The 19,655-nt window shown below is 47.7% G+C and overlaps 1 protein-coding gene across 1 annotated transcript in view; it reads right to left on the reverse strand.

Moving 5' to 3' along the window:
- Positions 1-292: 292 nt before the first annotated feature.
- LOC118772301 (UPF0606 protein KIAA1549-like) overlaps positions 293-19,655 on the reverse strand; it is a 68,829-nt gene continuing 49,466 nt past the window's right edge. The window contains exons 9-21 of the mRNA XM_036520575.1: positions 14,895-15,072; positions 14,344-14,528; positions 10,884-11,089; positions 8,167-8,288; positions 7,259-7,273; positions 5,834-6,039; positions 4,951-5,180; positions 4,055-4,196; positions 3,568-3,909; positions 3,384-3,436; positions 3,119-3,264; positions 2,678-2,835; positions 293-2,171 (exon numbers count right to left, since the gene is read on the reverse strand). Of these exons, the coding sequence (XP_036376468.1) occupies positions 1,962-2,171; positions 2,678-2,835; positions 3,119-3,264; positions 3,384-3,436; positions 3,568-3,909; positions 4,055-4,196; positions 4,951-5,180; positions 5,834-6,039; positions 7,259-7,273; positions 8,167-8,288; positions 10,884-11,089; positions 14,344-14,528; positions 14,895-15,072 (2,193 nt within the window). The 3' untranslated portion in view covers positions 293-1,961. The remainder of the gene's footprint in view (positions 2,172-2,677; positions 2,836-3,118; positions 3,265-3,383; positions 3,437-3,567; positions 3,910-4,054; positions 4,197-4,950; positions 5,181-5,833; positions 6,040-7,258; positions 7,274-8,166; positions 8,289-10,883; positions 11,090-14,343; positions 14,529-14,894; positions 15,073-19,655) is intronic.

Raw genomic sequence — 19,655 nt, forward strand, 5'->3', positions numbered from 1 at the left:
GAAACTGAATGGCAAATCATAAGGGTCCACATAGCATTATGTGAGGGTGCTCAGCGAAAATGTCTCTTGAGCTTATGTGGCTGTTACTAAAATGGCCTCCCATCTGTGCCTAAGTTTGGCGCCAAACCTTCCGTCCCTTCCAAACCTCCGCTGAGTTCTGTTGACAACACATGACATTAACCAGCAGTGATGTGTGTCAAACACATGGATGCCATGTAAACCCCCCCCCCCCCCCCCCCTTCCCTCAAATTGGGAACTGAGAATTTTTTTTGACACACATTGACTGCTTGGCATCGAAATTCTTCTAGTCTTCATTTCAGTCATGTCAAGTGTTAGGATTGTATCTTGTTAATGCATTACTTCAGAAATCTCTCCTTAACGGTACTTACAAATTTCACTGCATTGTCTTCCAGTAAACAGTGTGAGATCTCACAAATCAGAAGAGATGATAAAGGAGTCTTTACTAAACACAGTGAACACAGGAACAGCACATGAGACCAGCTTCTACATTTAGCTACATATCCAAGGCTAAAGACACTTCAGGCTCCAAGTCAGTATTAAGCCCCAAAGAAGAGGCAAAATGGAGCAGGGCAGTATTAGTAATCTGGTCGTCTTTGTTCATTAATAAGGGAAAAAAAAAAAGAAACAGTTAAACACTTACAGCATTGCAATAGTTTATATTAAGACTCTAAATGGTGACTTGAATTAGTTGTGTGATAGGTGAAGCCATCACATGCTGTCAACCACTGATCTGTATGTTCCAATCACTAGGCTTAGTTCATCATAGCAAAACACTCCGATTGGTTGAGGCCAGCGAGTCACAGCTGGCTCCAGCCATTTTGGTGGTTCATGATGCCTCACTCCTCCATCACTCCATCAACAGTGTTTCTTTTATCTGAGGTTAGCCTGGGGTTGGTGAGCCCTGTTCAGAGGCTCACTACAGAAACAGAACAGCCACAGACAGCTCCTGTGAGTTACAGAATTTGAACCATTTGGTCTGTTAGCTTAGCACCTTCTGTGAACTTCCACCATCAATCTCCAGCACTATCCTTGCATTTTACCAGAGCTTAATACATCATATAATTAACACTGACTACAGCAGTAGTTTGCATTAAAGGACACTCAAGTCTTTGAGACACCTCCTGGAATCAGAATAAAGGCTGCTGCTGCTGACCTGCTGTGCTGTGACTGGAGGACATGATCAAAGCTCATAACCCTGTCCTTGTGTCCTCTGCGTTAGACACACTGAGTGACAGTAGAGAGAGGGCAGAGAAGAACCAGAGCGAATGACACTGCTCACCTCGTGTCACCTCCAGTCCCCTCCAGCCTGATCTCTGCAGCGGATTCAAGCAGGACTCAAATAAGTCGAGATGCAGCTATAGCCATTGTGCATTTACTGTGCTGGGGTTCAGCACCAGGAGAACTCAGAAGGAGAGAAGATGCCTCATCTCTGGGAAGCACTTCAGCTCATGACTCCAGTGCTGGTCATAACTCCAGTGCTGAAACTGCCTATTATGATGCTGGTCTTTTTTTAGGTAAAGTACCTTTCTGAGTAACACTGAAAAATCTCTACACTGACAACCCAAGTGGAAGTGCTTACATACTCTACAACTCAGTGCGAAGGATATTTCTGGTGAAAGACCTCAGAGGAACACTCCCTCCACCCGCCACAGACAACTAACCCGTCCGGTCCAACCACATTCTGGATTCCCATACTGCCTTAGCACATCCTGGACAGAGCAGCCAGGTGGTCAGGCTGCTTGGAGAATGAGTCAGGTGACCATACTCTTCCCTCCTGATTGACCAGTTGGGTTTGGTCCACTCCCACCACAGGAATGGTGGCACACAGCCAGAGGGTGGCAGTGCTGCCAGGGGCTATCTGAGCGTGGGTTAGAGGGAGGTGTTGTGGGGGGCTGGGGCTCCGTGGGACAGGGGTGGTGGTGAGATTGGGAGGCGCGGTTTCAGCTGTGGTAGCTGGGTATGACAGCCTGCTTCTGGGAGAGCCGTATGAGCTCCTCTCGAATGGCTTTGATAAGGGAGGCAGAGGAGTGGCCGGGCGGGGAGCTCTCCTTGGGGGGGTCCAGGTGGGTAGGGGGTACCGAGGGCTCCCTAAGGGCATTGCAGGTCATCTGGAACACTGAAGAGTTGGGGGTGTCGGGGGACTCCAAGACCTGAGAATAGTGAAAGAGAGAAAGAGAGAGAAAGAAGTAAAGAGAAAAGAGAGAGAGAAAGAAAGGGAAAAAGAGAAAGAGAGGGAGAGAGGGACACAGAGACAGAGAGAAGGAGAGAGAGAGGTGGAAAGAGGGAACAGAGAGAGGAAGAGAGCGAGAGAGTAGGGAGGCGGAGAGGGAGACAGAGAGAAAGAGAGAGAGAGAGGGACAGAGGAATAGAGAGGGAGAAAGGAAGAGTAAGATTATTTTTACATATCAAAAATACAAACCTGCATCTTAAGAGTGACTTAATACTTCATAAAGTATAAACTATACACTAAAGTTGCAGAATTAAGCCCGAGTTTACAGTGAAGTTACATGCTAAAAGTACAGAGCCACATGACTTCAAAATGTTGTCTTTGACTCCTGTACAAAATGTAATCTTTGACTCAGGTACAGAATTCTGTCTCTGACTCAGGTACAAAACGGTGTCTCTACTTCTGTATAGAATGTTGTCTCTGACTCACTGTATCTCTGCTGGGAGTGGCCCTGTTGTACTCCTCCTCAGGGCAATACTGACTCCACACCGAGGTACTCCTCTGACCAGAGGAACCTCGGACCACACCAGGGTACGCACTGATCCGGCTTGAGAGACCCACCTGTGTCAGGTGATGAAGCTGGGAGCCTACACACACAATAAGCACACAAATACACACATACAATGATATGCATTTATATTACCAAGAAGCACTTACAAATACCAAAACAGCACCTAAATTCTTTTATTTACACTAGACTTACAGGTATAGTCTACTCTAACACAAATCTCTCAGTCTCTCTGGCAGAATGCATAAATATAACAGCGTGAAAGTTCCACATGGAATACCTCACAGGCCTTTAAGCATTCCTAAGCTGCAGTTGGAGGGTTACAGGTGAAGGAGGATTTTAGCGCATGTGCAGGCGCATACCTGTGGTGCTCCCTACAGGCCGCGGTCTGGCAGAGGAGGGCGGCTCCTCACTGTAGAGCCCCCCGCTGGAGTAGAGGGTGTCCAGTGCAATCTGGTCACCACGTCCTGAGTCTGCTGGAGGGAGATAGCTGGAGCCCAGACCCTGTCTGGAAAACGAAGCGCACACAACCACTACCTTTTGGAACAGCCAATTAAAGTAAGAATGCTATTAACAACCAATGCAGGATAATTATAAAAACCATGTGAGAGTGATGAAAGGACTTACCTTTGAATTAAGCCCTGAACTGAGGGAGGAGACATTCCTAGCTCTGCGCACCTCTGGAGAGACAGATAGAAAGGGAGAGGGAGCTTCAGTAAACACACTGGTGGAAGAGCCTGCACTGCGAGTGTGCGGTAACACACTGCCTCTACATACTGCTTGCATGCATATAAGCCAGGATCCCACTCACCGCAGAGAAGGGGCTTAGGGAGGGGGCGGAGGAGTAGGCAGAGCCCCACTGTCCGGGGGCAGGGCCCCGGGGGGCACGGGCTGGGGGGCTGGAGGTGGACAGGCCAGAGGTGACGGCTGGAAGGGCGATGCCGGGTGTGCTACCCTGTGAGCTGGGCGACACCAGGGCGAAGGCGTCGTCCAGGAGTGAGTGCATCTGCTGCCGCGCCTCCTCAATGGAGGGCTGTGGGGGCATGTAGGGGGGTGGGGCTGAGGCAGGGCCTGGGGGAGGCGAACCCAGCCCGGTGAACACATCATCATTAGGGGAGGGGCTATGGATCTCCGGGAGCTGGTCAGGGTCTGACTATAAGGATGCGAGAGGAGAGTGAGCCAGTCATTCTTACTGCAGTAGTCTCACTGCACTGTAGTCTCATACTAGCTACCACCCATGTGCATGAGTGTGTGTGCGTGTGTGTGTGTGTGTGTGTGTGTGGTAGTGGGCAACCCACCACATAGGCGACGTTGTTGACTCCGGGATACTTCCTGTAGGTGCCATCGCTGTCGGGGAGGAGCCGGTCTCTATCTGCCTCCGTCAGACCACCATTCATGTGGGGCTTCCTCCTCTGATTGGGGGACCGCTTTCCCCTGACACTGCGGGAACATCAGTAAGCAGCCAGTGTCACACCCCTCTCTGAAGGTGAACATTATCATGCCTCTCTCTCTCAGTGAACAGCCTGTGTCACGTCCTTTGTCTCAGAGTGAAGGCCAGCGTCATACCCCTGTCTCACAGAGTCAACAGCCAGTGTCACATCCCTCTCTCAGAGCAAACAGCGTCATGCCCCTCCCTCTCAGAGCGAACAGACCTTACTTGCAATGTGATGCATACCCTCCTTCCTGTCTCCTTCCTGTGCACATTGGAGTATATGTTACAGTAATTCAGAACACCTAACATTCAATAAATATTATCAAAAAGCTGAATGTGTCTGTAATTTGTTAAGGCAGTCCGTCTTCACTGTGTCTGTTGGAATTAAATGGTACAAAACGGCATAATGCAAAGCTCCTGCTATAAATTCACAGGCTTGCACAGGCCCACTGGAGTGTGACAGATTAACAATAATGTTGTGCTGAGTGCTACATTTAAATCTTCAGAGAGAAACTACACACACTGAAAGTAAATTTAATTACATTTAAAGTAAAACTCAAAACTTAAAACTTAATTCTTGTACTAAAATAAACAGATGATTTCTGAATAGGGCTGCCTTTAAAAAGTTTGGGAGGAGGTGGGCAGAGATGAGAGGAGGTGGGCGGAGACTGTCTTGGACATAGAATCAGAACAGATGTCAGGTGATTCTACAACACATGCCCTGTTTCCCAGAATGCAAAGGGTAAAAACATGATCAGTGACCTCTTCTTAGGCTCCATGAAGACAGAGGGCATGTGGGCGTCAGGGTCCAGGATCTTGTTGATCTGCATCTGCGCCTTCTGGTAGACACGTTTGGCGCCTTTGGGGTCAGCAAAGCTGTCCATGAGGTCATCCATGACAGGGAAGTCGTAGTGGCCTCTCCTCTTGGCCCGAAGGCGAATCTTGTTGCGGTGGTGCTCGATCTCGGACTTGTGCCTCAGGGCCACCTGAATCTTAAACAGAGACATTTTACTGCAACAAGGCAGACAGGGCAGGACACTGGAAGGAGGTGAGGACAGAGCGGGGGATAGAGAGGGGGTCAGAGAGGAGAACAGGGGGGTACAGAAAGAGGGACACAGAGGAGGACAGAGAGGGGAACAGACAGGAGGACAGAGAGCGGGACATAGAAGAGGACAGAGAGGGGAACAGAGAGGACAGAGAGGGGGACAGAGAGGGGGACAGAGAGGGACAGAGAGGGAAAAAGAGGAGGAAAGAGACAGGAATAGAGGGAATAGAATAGGCTTTCAGATTATCTTAAGTTAACATGATTCATAAATTTTGTGGCGTTCACACTCACTAGTCTGGGAGTGTTGTTAGCCTGGTCTGAGACTGCTGCTCATTTAACTTGGATGGACACACCTCTGTTCTCTTGAGCAGGAAGTCGCTCTGGATAAGACCATTTGAATGTAACGAAATGTGAAGTAATGTGATGTAATGTAATGTAATGAGCCATCTCAGTTTGTGCCTCAGTTTGATACAGTGTTTTTCAGGTGACTGTAAATTTCGATTTCCCAGCATTGTACCCTAGACTGTTGGCATGTGGAATGGTGGTGCTGTTTCTGATTGGTGAAATGGGGGCACGGGGAGCACGGGGGCGAGGCCTGACCTCCTCCTTAATCTTGGCACTGTCGGCCACTCTCTCGGTGATGGCGGGGCTGTGCTGGGGAGGGGCCGGCATGGGCTGCATGGCGATGAGCTGGATCTTGTTGGCGACGCGGCGGGTGCCGTCCGAGGAGCGTGACATGCGGTCCACATGCTCGAAGATGGAGGTGGAGGAGAGCTGCTCGTCCATTCTGGTAAGCAGTGGGGGGCCTGCAGAGAGCCACGCCCAAACACCACTGTGACATCTCTGACCAGACTACGTTTAAACACCAAACAAACCACAAACCAATGCCTACAGCCAAAGGAAACAGTGAAAGTGACATTGACTGAGAAGCTGAACTTTATCATTCATTCGCCACATGTCCTTGAAATTGTATAACCATCTCATCACCACCAAGTGGCAGAGCAGATTCTTTTGTGCATTCAGTACCAATCAACACTAAATTTTCCTTAGCTTGCATGCAGCTTAGCTGTTGCATACTGTGGCGAAGGGCAAGAGCAGTCGCCCCGCCCGGCCTTGAACCCGGGTCGACGGGGTACCAAACATGCGACTTTGAATGCAAGGCCAAAGAGCCTGGCTCATTGGTATGGCAGTCAGAGCGCATACTCAACCGTAGTGACGGCACTCCGTCACACTGCCCTCCCCTTCGGGAAGCACGCCCATGCGCTTCACACACCATAGCGTCCCTCACGCATTCTCTTGCCGCAATTCTCCCATCCCAGGCTGCCCCACCCATCTCTGGGGTCCCTCACACCGTGCTTCACCCATCTCAGGGGTCACTCACACACCGGGGTCAACTGAACCTGGGGGTCCCTCATACAACTCACACACAGGGCACGCCTCCGATGGCCTCGCGGCAAGCCATCCCACTACTGACACCATTTGTGGCGAAGGGCAAGAGCAGTCGCCCCGCCCAGCCTTGAACCCGGGTCTACGGGGTACCAAACATGCGACTTTGACTGCGACGCCAAAGAGCCTGGCTTGTTGGTATGGCAGTCAGAGCGCATACTCAACCGTAGTGACGGCACTCCGTCACACATACCCTAAAACCCTACAAAAGCCATAGAAACAAATTATGTTTATCCTCTCACATTTAATCATACTGACAAAAATCTAATAATTTTGTAAGGATTAAAGATATAGCAGGGGTTAACTGATCAACCACATAGGGTTTACCATTAAATGACACAGAAATATCACAGCAGTTTCATAGCAGTTTAAAAGAGAAACAAATGACCAGACAAAGAAGTATGTTTTGAACAACAGACAGGAATAAGAAGACACTGTAAAACAGGCAAACAGATGAGACCCATTGATATTCATCTTCGCAGACCCACTGATTTTCATCTTCGCAGACCCATTGATTTTCATCTTCACATGCAGTCTGCAAACACCATTCAAACTAAAGATGACTAAAAGAATGCTTACCAACTTTATTCTTCCCTGAAAGCCACAACAAAAGACAGAACACAAGAAAGGAAAAAATCAAGCAGGCAGAAACAAACCTTTCAGCATATGACAACATACAGACAGACTTGCAACTTGATTTGAACCAGGAGCATTAGCCCCATATCACGCTAATGCACACTACTGGGGAAGGAGGTCTCTTTTGTGTTAATGACACAGTGCAGCAGCTTCTGCCATTATAGCCGAAAGTAGGCATGTGCCTTTAGCCACATGCTAAAGGCCTGCACCTCACTGCTGTGGTAATCTCTACCTTGTAGCCATGTGCTACAGGCCCACACCTCACTGCTGTAGTAAGCATTACTTTGGTTGCCATTCTGAGCCACTGTGTGATGTTTAGCAGGAGAGAAATTCCACAGGAGGGGAGACTTCTCCCTCAGAGTCACGTGGGACTTGTTAGTCAGAGAGAATTTGGTCACTGGAGACCATGACTCTAGGGGCCTTTCAGTGAGCAGCCCTGTTCCCCAAAGCCAGGCTTGGGGGTAACATGGCTGCCATTCTCTGGGGTGACTGTGTCTGCATGACTCTGACAGAGACAAGCTTGTATCTAAAGCCAGGAACAGACAGAAGGGCTAGAGCTCCCTTTCTCTTCTGCCCTCCTACTGTCTCTCCCTCCCTCCCTCCCGTCTCTCCCTCCCTCCTGTCTCTCCCTCTCACTCTTCCTCCTTCCTTCTGTCCCTCTCCCCCACTTCCTCCATCTGTCTCTCTCTCCCTCCCTGCTTCCCATTTCCTCTTTGCCCTCCTCGTTGCAAGTATCTCTCCCTCTCGTCTCTGTACCTGACTCTCTCTGTCTATGTTTCCATATGTCTCTCTGTCTATATGTCCTATGTCTCTGTTTTGAGGTTTGGTGGGCATGTAGGTTGTGCTCTTGCCATTTTTTGGATTTTTTCGGGGCTGCTTTGCCTCGCTGGGTGGGACTGGGGCTCTCTGGTTGACCTCGGTCGACTCCTTCCCACTCGACGCTTCGCTGGCCATGGAGTCCGAGGGAGAGATCCTGCCCAGCGACACACTCACTCAGTAATGGGAGGCAGCAAAAGACATGGTAACACACACATATACATGCAACACACACTGTATACTGTGCCCACAATAATTGTTTGCTCCTATCTCCCCCTAATGTATCAAGGACCACTCTGATACACATCATTAAGCTGTATATTATGATATAACCCAGCCCATTTTAGTTAACCCCCTAAGTGTTCTCAGTCCTGTGCTTAGAGTTCTCCACAGAGGGAACTAATTCATCTGTAGATATAAATGCATGTTCACAGTTCGGGGAAACATTCACAGCCAGGCTGTGCATATATTAGGTGGTGTATGACACTGGCTGCCACCCAGACAGCGTGTCTGCAGTTACTGTACACTTTTGGTACAGAGACGCCTGGGGTGGGTCATTTATGTGCTGCAGCCAGCTTTCAAAATATACATACGCATCACAAATTTTTTTTCCACATCGTTTTTAAAACTTGACAACATAAAATCAATCAATAAGGGATTTGCTTTGGCTGTGTGATGCATTGATCTGAATGGGCTATACAGGACCAGTGGCTGAGGGTTGTGATTGAACGCCTGGGGATAAAGTTTGTAGAAACTGTTTAAGATTTTAGTGAATTACAATGGGCTCCATGCACTAGGCTTTGTGATGTACTTCCGATTCAAAATAATACTGCTCGGTTATTTCTGGTCTATTTGTTTACTTGGAGCTAGCTAGCTAGAGAGCTCTTGATAGCGTTAATGTTTAGGCTTTTTCACAATGAGTGTACGCTAGAAAATGTTCAAGACGGAACATTTTCAAAAACAGGAGAAGAAATACTCCGAGTATTGCTGTGTCTAGTGGTGTAACGGACCGTAGTTGATCGGTGATCTGTACAGATCCCCGCCCATGGTTCGGCACACATGTGAACCTTGGATTAATTGCAAAGTTTAACCATAACAGTGTGAAATACAGTTTTACTGCCGCTGTTACTTTTTAAAGTAATGATTTCCTAAATCTCGATGCAGAGTTGCAGTGAAAAGATACAAGTGTCATTTTAAAAACCAGCAACCTTGCGAAGACGAAGGCTGCGTCCGAAATCGCTCACTCGTTCACTCACTCACTATTCAGTCATACAATACGTTAATAATTGAGTACATAGTATATAGTATTATATTTACAAGTTTACTCAAACATTTGTATGAATATCTTTGTGTCTAACCGTGCTGGCTAGCTAGCTAAGTCACTGGCTAGTTGCAACTAACATTAACCTGCTAGCTAGATAATACCGCTACCAATCTAGCTATCACTACACTAGCTAATTTAATGAAAGAACTATAGCACCCAGCTTCGACTGTTCAAATGAGTTGAAACTAACGTTAACTAGCTAGCTGGCAGTTAAGTCCAACGATAAAGTGTAAAATGTATATATTGAGTTCTTTAAGTAATAAATTTAAAGCAAAGTTATATTTATCTCCCCTTTTTTGCTGATACGAAAAATCATCCGATCCGAACCGTGAGTTTTGTGATCTGTTGAACCCCTAGCTGTGTCCCACTTTGTTTGGCATCATCCAAATTTAACGGCATACAAAGTTTCCATGGCTTTCCGACCCATCCTGACGTGAGAAGACAATGGCTGGTAAACATACGCAGGGATAATTTCACCATCTCCTCTCACACTAAGGTCTGCAGCAGACACTTGATCAGCTCATAGAGTCAACAACCATTGATGGTCGAAATTAGAAATATAACCTCTGCTTCATGGAAAAGACCTAGTAGGTTATTATAAGAACAGTGTGTTATTATTGAACCATGCTCCTAGAAGAAGCCTACCCACCTGAATGCTTAGCGTTACCTTCTCTCCCTACTAAAACAAACTTGATTAACCTTCCTTGATAACTATAATGCCTTAGATGGTGTATATTAGCAGTGTTACCTTAATGTAAATTTGTTTCTGATCACCCAAACACACACATTTCCATCTTATGCTTATTAACTTGATCAAATTATGTGACTAATCAAATTAGGTGTGATAAAGCAGGGAGACACGGAAAACATCCAAGTTGCAGGGCCTTTAGGAATAGGCCTGCATGATATGAGGAAAATCTGCGATGTGAGATAACATTGTTCAATATTGCGATGACGATATGACTTGCGATAAATAAGCAAATACTGAAGTGTGCATATTAGCTATACAGTCCCTATGTCTTTCTGCTTTAATAAGTACACTGCTAACATAGTTAATGTTAGCGAACTTGTACAATGAAAGCTAGCATTTGACGTTAGCTAGTGTTAGTTAATTGTTGTTTTCTTATCTTCGTAGCTGTATATATATATATGACACAGCATATAATTTAAATCCTTTGTCTAATCTTCTGGTTGGGGCTTTGGTCGTCCTGCAAATCCGATGAACATTGGTGATGTTCAACTTTGGTAGCTCTTTGTAGACAGCGGGTGTAGAATGGCGCCAAGTTGAACTGGAAACAACCGAGCAGTAAGTAGAACGTGGAAGTGATTGTGCAACCAGCATATTGCAATAATTGACAGTTGTGATGACTGACACAATTAACATTTTTAAAACAAGGTTTCCCCATCAGGGTGTTTGGGGTCACTGACCTCCCTCTGCGCCGAGCTGGTCGGGATGCCTTGGTGGAGGAGGCCTTGGACTTGGGAGTGGGGGCATCCCCGTTCTGCAATGGGGTCACCTCTTTGACAGGCACTGGGAGGGGGGTGGGCTCCTGGATCACCATGATGTCGTCCTTACTATGCTGCCCAAGGTGCAGCTTAGCAAAGTCAAAGCCTTTCACACTGGGAGCCTGGAGCTGGAGAGAGGGAGACGAGGGGAGAGGGAGAGGGGAGGGAGTAGAGAGGGGAAAGGAGAGAGGAAAGGAGAGAAGAAAGGAGGGAGGAGACGAGAGAGAAAAGGAGGGGAGGGGAGGAGAGGAGAGGGAGGGAGTGGGAGGGAGAGAGAGAAAAGAGAGGACAGAGGAGAGGAGAGAGGAGAACAGAGAAGAACAGGGGAGGAGAAAAGCAGTGAAGGGGAGAGAGGACAGGAGAGAGGAGACAAGAGAGTGGTGAGTAGGACAGAGGAGTGAGGAGGGTAGAGGAAGACAAGAACAGGGAAGGAGACAGGATGGAGGAGAACAGAAAAGGAGGAGAGGAGAGGTAAAGACAGAAGAGGAGAGCAGAGGGGAAGAGGAGGACAGGGGAGAAAAAAGCAAGGGGGGGAGAGAAGAGAAAAGAGAGGAGAAGGAACCAAAGTGGAGTGCAGAAGAGCAAAGAAATGACACATGAGGAAAAGAAAAACAGCAAGAGCAAGAATGAGCCTTCTTCCTCTTCCAGCCACAGAGATGGAGAGAGCTCTACTCAGAGGATTCTCCGAGGTAGAGAAATTACGTAACTGTCACCGTTACAGTGTAGGGGTGGTGTACAGCATGCAATACAGCACAGTGGCCACCTTGTCCTCTGAGTTTTGTTTAATGCAAGCCATTGATTACTTAATTGGACTCATTTCTGCATTCAATTAGGGCTAATGGCCATGTGTTACAAGTACAGTTGATTAATTAGACCTGTGACAGAATATTCTAGACCCTCTGTGACAAGTCATTTGCTAACGATAATACATTACGTTATTGTCACTTAGCAGCTCTTATCCAGAGGAACTGACAAAGGGTACAATTTTTTTCATTTATACTGCTGGACATTTACTGAGACTATTCTGTGTTAAGTACTTTGCCCAAAGGTAGGCAGCAGAGCCCCAGGGGGCAATTGACCCAGCAACCTTTTGGCTATGTGTCCTGTTCCTTACCACTACACCACATCACTTCTCATACAAGTCAGTGAAATGTGACAGGGCCACAGGCCTGAGACTCTGCTGGTCTGTGAGGCCGACTAACTTGCTATTCTGTGCCCTTTCCTCTATTCAAAGCAGGCAGGGCAGAATCCCCTCTGCAGTCTCCACGGCGCTGAATGCAAGTGGCCTTGACTTCGTAAGTGGCCTTTGCCTTATCAGCGGTAAACTCTATGCACGACTCACGGCCACTCACACCCAATCACAGTCTGCCAGCTTCAAAGGGGGTGGGAGCTTTCTTGAGCACACTGGAGGTTCTGATTTCAGATTTTTGATTGTATTTTTCCCAGGGATGGGGGACTGTATTAGTTTGCACTAATAAATCCATTTCCACTCATCTCCAGTATACTTACAATGCCTTACAATTACTGGGGCAAATAGTTACATTGGGTATTTCGAGTGAAACATTTGAATACAATGAAATATACAACATGACATTAAAATGGTATTTTAGTAACACTATATAATGACTTCCATCGTGAAATCAGAACCTGTGAATACAAGCTATGGGATCCATAATCTAAACCACCAAATGAAGAGAAGGGCTCTAGGCTGTACCTCCCCCTTCTCCTCCTCCTCCTCCTCTTCCTCCTCCACCCCTTCCACCTCCTCCTGCTCTCTCTCCACCTCCTCATCACAGTTGAAATAAATGCTCCCTCTGATTTGACCTGGCAGCACTGACTCCAGGGCTGTGCTAGACTGAATGGAACAGGCAGAGGGAGATGTGTTCAGTGACTCAATGAGGAAGACAGAGAGACTGGGCATGTTCTGACACGAGACTTCCATCAAAGGGTCCGATCAGACAGAGAGATGAAAATCTCCTGCCATACACACAGACCTGGATACATGCCTGTGTGATCCAAGCAGAAACAGGCTGAGCAGCAGTGGTATTCAGTGACAATCAGAACCACAGACATTCCATTTACTGACCAGATATTCAGCTCCGTGAGCCTAATATTTTAAGCTGTGTCTCCGTCACTGGTGCACCTAAAAGTGCCCCTATTTGCTGGCTCCTTGTGAAGGCTTATGAGCAGAAGATGAGAAGACATCCATAACTGACACACCAAGGCAGACAGCAGCGGATGGCGCTACCAGAGGATTAAAAAAAAGCAAGAAGTGAATATCTTGTCAGTAGACAGATGTGTCCTGTGATGAAGAACGTAGGGGCTGGTGTGTGTTATGACTGTGCACCCACTGTGAGTGTGTGATCCCCTGCGTGAGGCTGGATCAGGGCCATGGGGGGTGACTCTGCACACCTTGCTGATGGCAGGGAGACAGGGGTTTGTGTGGCTCAGCTGCAGGAACATCCTGGAACACATTCCTCCTGTCAGGCAAAATGAACTGCAGGGGCGCTACATTCATCTGAGAGACTGCACCATACAGTGGGAGAAGCTAAGAGGCTGACTAGGTGATGGGTCTCCCCTCTTTACAGAAAAGGACAGGGGTGAGAGTCAAAGCTGTCTGATCACTTACCACAGGCGTGCTCCCCCAAAAATAAATAAGTGAGACAAAGAAATACTAAGTATTGTGGTGGAATTCTATACATATAACCACACACACACAATGAAAAGAATAAAATCATTTCTTTCAGCTCATTTCTGTCTACAGCAGCAGTTCCAGACCTGGTCTCTGTTCAGGGTTTCAGTGATGCAGAGGCTGTTCTGCAGAGAGAGGGCACCAGCATCCTCCTCTCACTTCCCAGCCCAGTGTACCACCCTAGGCCTGACAACGCACCTGGTAATAACTGTGCTCTAAACTGACATAATGTATGTACAGAGGCCAACTTATGAAAAGCAGCGGGTGCTTCATCAGCTCAATCAGCTCACAGCAGTCACTTCTCATTCCATAAAGGACAAGCAATGCTCCTGCCTGGCGAATGGGTCTCCCCTCTTTACAGAAAAGGACAGGGATAAGAGCAAGCTGTCTGCTCACTTAACACAGGTGTGCTCCCCCCAAAATATAAGAAAAAAATAAAAATAAAAGAAAATAAATGTAAGAAAGACTGGCTGAGACTGTCAAAACTTGACACAACAGAGCTCCACCACAACTCCTTTAGCTTCAGCTTCATCCACAAGACAGGATCCCTCCCTGTAGCCCCTCCCCAAAGCCCTTCCCCAAGTCCCTCCCCTAGCCCTTCCCCCAGCCCCTGCCAAACCTTGTCTCAGCCCCTACTTGTAGTCTCCCCAAGCCCCTCCCCTAAACCCTTTCTCAAGCCCCTCCCCTCACCTTCTGCCTCTGTTGGATGGCAGCCATTGCGTCTGGCTGGAATTCCAGCTTATCTGTGCGGCACAGCTTCCAGTACAGGATGATGATGATGATGAGCACCACCAGCACAGGAACCACCACGCCCACGATGATCCACATGTTACTGCTCTGGGTCTCAGAGGGGGGCATGGTCATCTTTTCCATAGCTGCAGGAGGGAACGCGACAACACCCTTACTCCCCTCCCACTAAATGCCGCTCCGCACCATGCTGTCTATCAGCATGGGGCCTAACATCACATAGCTAACAACCACACCTTCAGCGATCTGCTGTTACACTGTAGAGGAGTGACTTAAATGAAGCTCTGCCTGTCTTTAGGCAAACTGATGTTACTGAGGTGAAAGACTGGCCAGCTTCATTTCACTACAGGTTTAACTAGGATGCTTAATAAAGAAGATAGTTTGATAAAAGAACACACACTCCCATATCAGGGGCAGGTGAGGTGGAACAGGGATAAAGTAAGTGTCCCCTCCCATCATACACTTGCCACTGTCAGTCTGGTGTGGGGACTCACGCTGGGCCAGCGTCCCCTGCACGCGGTATCCCAGGACGATGGCAGCCCGCTGGACATCAATGCGGTTCAACATGTTGGAGGTGGTGACGGCCGGGACTCTCTTCCCACTGGGACCCTCCACAAAGTACACCATCTCCAGGGGGTAGTCTGAGCCCTCCAGCCGGGACGTTCTCACAATCTGAGGGGAGTGGGGAGTCCTCTCAGTAAAAGCTCCATTCTCACACACACATGCACACGCACACACGCACACACACTCACATACACATATACACATTCACTGTCACACAAACACACACACATACACATATACAAGCACACACACACACTCATACATACACATATACACACACACACACTCATACACTCACACACACAGGCACACACTGATACACAAACTCACACACACACACACACACACACACACACAGAGCCCTGTACATGGTTGCTTGTGGACAGTTACAGTGGTTTTCCAGCTCTGCACAGGATGTGGAAGAGCTCCTCTCTCTGTTACACTGCCTCTCCAGGACTCCATGTTTGCAGGTTATTAGAGTGGAATGATGGATTGTGCACAGACAATAGGCACAGCAAGAGACCTCACCTGAACTGCTCCAATATTTCTCATACTCAGACCCTGTGCTATCCACAGGGCAAACAACTGCAACAATTCTGTCAAAACAGCCAAGCCCACACAGACCACATGGGCTCCTCTCCACCAATCATCTCACTCTCGCCATCACCACCACCTCTCTCTGTATCTCCCTCTCTGTCTCTCTCTCCCATTCTCTCTCCATCTCTCTAACTCTCTACCTCTCTCCCTACCTCCCCTTCCTTATCCCTCTCTCTGTATCTCCCTCCCTCCATCTTTCTTCCTCCCTCTCTCTCTTTACCTATTTCTTTCTCCCTCTTTCAGGATGAGTTGACAACTAAATCATCCTTGAAGTGCACAAGCAAATAGTTTCTGAATGTTCTTTCTTACTGCTGGAAGGAATTGAAATGTCAAATGCAGCATGTTGTTCCTCACCAGGTTCATCAGAAATGTCATTACATTGCACTGCATTCTCATAAGCAAACAGCAGCGCGTCTGGGAGGTCTGAACACAGCCGATAAAGAGAGGCAGAATTGTTTCACGCTGCAGGGGGTGCCATTCTAACAGAGTGATGCTTTTCACAAACCCCTTTTCCACCAACGCGAACTACGTGCTAGTACTGGGCTGGTGTTAGAGCCAGTTCAGAGTTGGTTCAATTGCGAAACTTCAAAGAACCGGTTTGCTTTTCCACGTGCAGAGAGCCACCACAGTGCCATGTCACTGTTTACATCTGAATACGTCTGTATACATATCCGCTTTCCCGCTAGTGCCAAGCACAACAATAGCAATGGCGGACTACATTGTGTCTTTGCAAGTGTTGCTCCTGGCTTTGCGAGCCTACTTTCGCATTTGTGCTGCTCGTTGTTATAACTATGGACTGCGATTACGTTCGAGAAGAAAGGTAATTACCTACCACGTTTTGATTCTTAAAACACTGAACATAAGATGAACAAAAAATTTGCCTTTGTTAGCCTTTTTTACTGTTTGTTAGCCTTAGCCTTTAGCTAGCTACCTAGCATGGACTACGGTGGTACTGATCACACTGCAGTTAAATAAATATATTAAATGAATGATACACCGATATTTATCCTTACAGGTAGTCTTGCGGCTGATGGCAAGGCGGAGGTCACCTGTTGTCTGGGCACACCCACAATCTCACTACTGGTGGGACACAATTGTTCCAGATTTCAGCCCTCGTTTGACTACATCTGTGGTTGGGCCATGGGGAGAAGGAGCACGAATTACCGTTTGTGTGTCCCAATCTGAAAGCGGGTCGCAATTGCCATCTGGAAGCTGGCCACCAGCAGTGAATACAGGACCATCAGCCATCTGTCAGGGTTAGGCCTGAGCACTGTGTTTACTTGTGTTCAGGAATTCTGCAACACAGTCATCATGGTGCTGCTTCCAACCCACATTACATGTCCTGATGCTGACAAGTTGGTAGAAATGGCCACTTTCTTCCAAAATCGTTGGAGAGTACCACAGTGTGTTGGTGCAATAGATGGAAGCCACATTCCAATAATAGCACCAGAGTAGTATCCTCGAAACTATTCCAATAGGAAAGGATGGCATGCAGTTGTTCTGCAGGCAGTTGTGGACGGCAGAGGTCTATTCTGGGATGTCTGTGTTGGTTATCCAGGGAGTGTGCATGAAGCAAGAGTGTTACAACAGTCACATTTGTGGGAGGCCCTAAGTGACGGGCAATTACTAGGCCAAAATAAAGTGACCATCTCTGGCTGTGATGTTGGACATTACCTGATTGGTGACCCGGCTTACCCCATGCAGAATTGGCTCATGAAGCCCTTTTTGGACACTGGCAGGCTGACCCCTGAACAACACGCCTACAATTACAGGCTGAGCAGTGAACGGTCTGTTGTGGAGATGGCTTTTAGTCAAAGTCAAAGTCAAAGTCAAAGTCAACTTTATTGTCAATTCTCCAATATGCACAGGACATACGAAGGATTGAAATTGCGTTTCTCTCAGGCCCACGGTGACAATACAACAGTTCGACATAACACAATGAAGACACTGAGAGACAAGAACAAGAATTTCTACAAATTACACATATTACACATATTTACAGCAAGGGAATTCAGGCACATTGTGGGTTTATAAATATGGAGAATAAATATAAAAAAATATAAATATAACTATAACTACGTATTCCACAGGAATACGATGTAGACTGTTTATATAAGTAAAGTGACTGTGCAAATCTGTGTGATTGTGTGTGTGATGATTAATGTTGGGAGTAAGGATGGGTGGAGAATAGTCCAGGCTTCAGTATGGGGGGGGGGGGGTTCAAAGCTCAGTCCTGTGTTGGAGCAGATGGCTGAGGGAGGGAAGAGAGTTCAACTTCCTAACAGCCTGGTGGATGAAGCTGTCCCTCAACCTTGAGGTACGGGCCTGGAGGCTTCTGAATCTCCTCCCCGATGGGAGGGGGCTGAAGAGCGTGTGCGAAGGATGAGTGGGGTCGGCAGCAATGCTCTGTGCTTTACGCGCTAGGCGCGTGTTGTAGATGTCCAAGGGGGAGGGGAGTGAGGCACCAGAGATCTTTTCTGCTGCATCCACTATGCGCTGCAGGGTTCTCCTGTTGGCGGTGGTGCAGCTCCCAAACCACACAGTGATGCAGTTGGTAAGGATGCTCTCAATGGTGCCTCGGTAGAAGGAGCACATGATGGGAACTGGGGCTCTGGCTCTCCTCAGTTTGCGGAGGAAGTAGAGGCGTTGCTGAGCTTTCTTAGCCAGTGATGTGGTGTTGTTTGACCAGGAGAGGTCTTCTGTTATGTGCACACCCAGAAACTTGGTGCTACTCACCCTCTCCACAGCTGCACCATTGATGGTCAAAGGACGATGCTGGGTGTGCTCTCTCCTGAAATCGACGACCATCTCCTTTGTTTTCGTCACATTCAGGGAGAGATTGTTGTCACCACACCACTTGGCAAGTTGGCTCACCTCCGTCCTGTAGTTAGCCTCGTCTTTGTTGGTGATGAGGCCCACCACAGTTGTGTCATCCGCAAATTTGATGAAGATGTTGGAGCTGTACTTTGGTGTGCAGTCATGGGTCAGCAGCGTGAAGAGAAGGGGGCTAAGCACACATCCCTGAGGGGCTCCAGTGTTCAGTATGATGTTGCTGGATATGTGGTTGCCGACCCGAACTGCCTGTGGTCTTCCAGTGAGGAAGTCCAGTAACCAGTTGCATAGGGAAGTGTTAAGGCCCAGATGATCCAGTTTCTGAATTAACTGCATGGGGATGATTGTGTTGAATGCTGAGCTGAAGTCTATGAACAGCATTCTCACATATGAGTCCTTCTTTTCCAGATGGGTGAGGGCTGAGTGTATAGCAGTGGAGATTGCGTCGTCTGTGGACCGGTTGGCTCGATATGCAAACTGGAATGGGTCCAGGGAGGGAGGGAGGATGGATTTGATGTGCTGCATGACTAGCCGTTCGAAGCACTTCATTAAGATGGGCGTCAGTGCAACAGGGCGGTAGTCATTGAAGCTGGATGGAGATGGCTTCTTTGGCACAGGTATTATTGTGGTTGCTTTGAAGCAGGTAGGGACAACTGCCTGGCTCAGGGAGGTGTTGAAGATGTCTGTAAAGACATCTTTGAGCTCCTCTGCACAGTCCTTCAGCACACGGCCAGGTATGTTGTCGGGCCCAGCAGCTTTGCGGGCATTGATTCATCAGGAGGGGGTGGTGATTTGTGAGCAGCTTTTAGAAGATTGGAGAAATGATTGCAAGCTGGAGCTGACCAAGAAAACGGCACTGACCTGTTGTGTGCTTCATAATATCTGTGAGGAACATGGTGACAATTTCACCAAGGAGCACACGGACAGGCACGTAAACATTCAGCCTCCTGTTCAGGCATTACCTGACCATGTTAATCCAGAAGGGGCTGACATTAGAGCTGCATTAATGGACTACTTTAGCGGAGGGGATGGGTGATATTTTTTTCCAGCACCACTGCCAGTTTTGTAACCCTACCCTAAGCCTGTTCTGTTTTTGTGTTGTACTATACATTTTTCTGTTGATTAATCATACTGAAGCAGACATGTACATTCAGAAAATCGGTTTATTTTGAAAAATAAATGCAGTAAAATACACAAAAGTCACAAAAATGTCAAAGTGTCGAGTGCTGTGCAGTAAATGTGTGCAAACTTTTCAATAAAAA

The sequence above is a fragment of the Megalops cyprinoides genome, unplaced genomic scaffold (assembly GCF_013368585.1).
Source record: "Megalops cyprinoides isolate fMegCyp1 unplaced genomic scaffold, fMegCyp1.pri scaffold_27_arrow_ctg1, whole genome shotgun sequence".
Lineage (NCBI taxonomy): Eukaryota > Metazoa > Chordata > Actinopteri > Elopiformes > Megalopidae > Megalops > Megalops cyprinoides.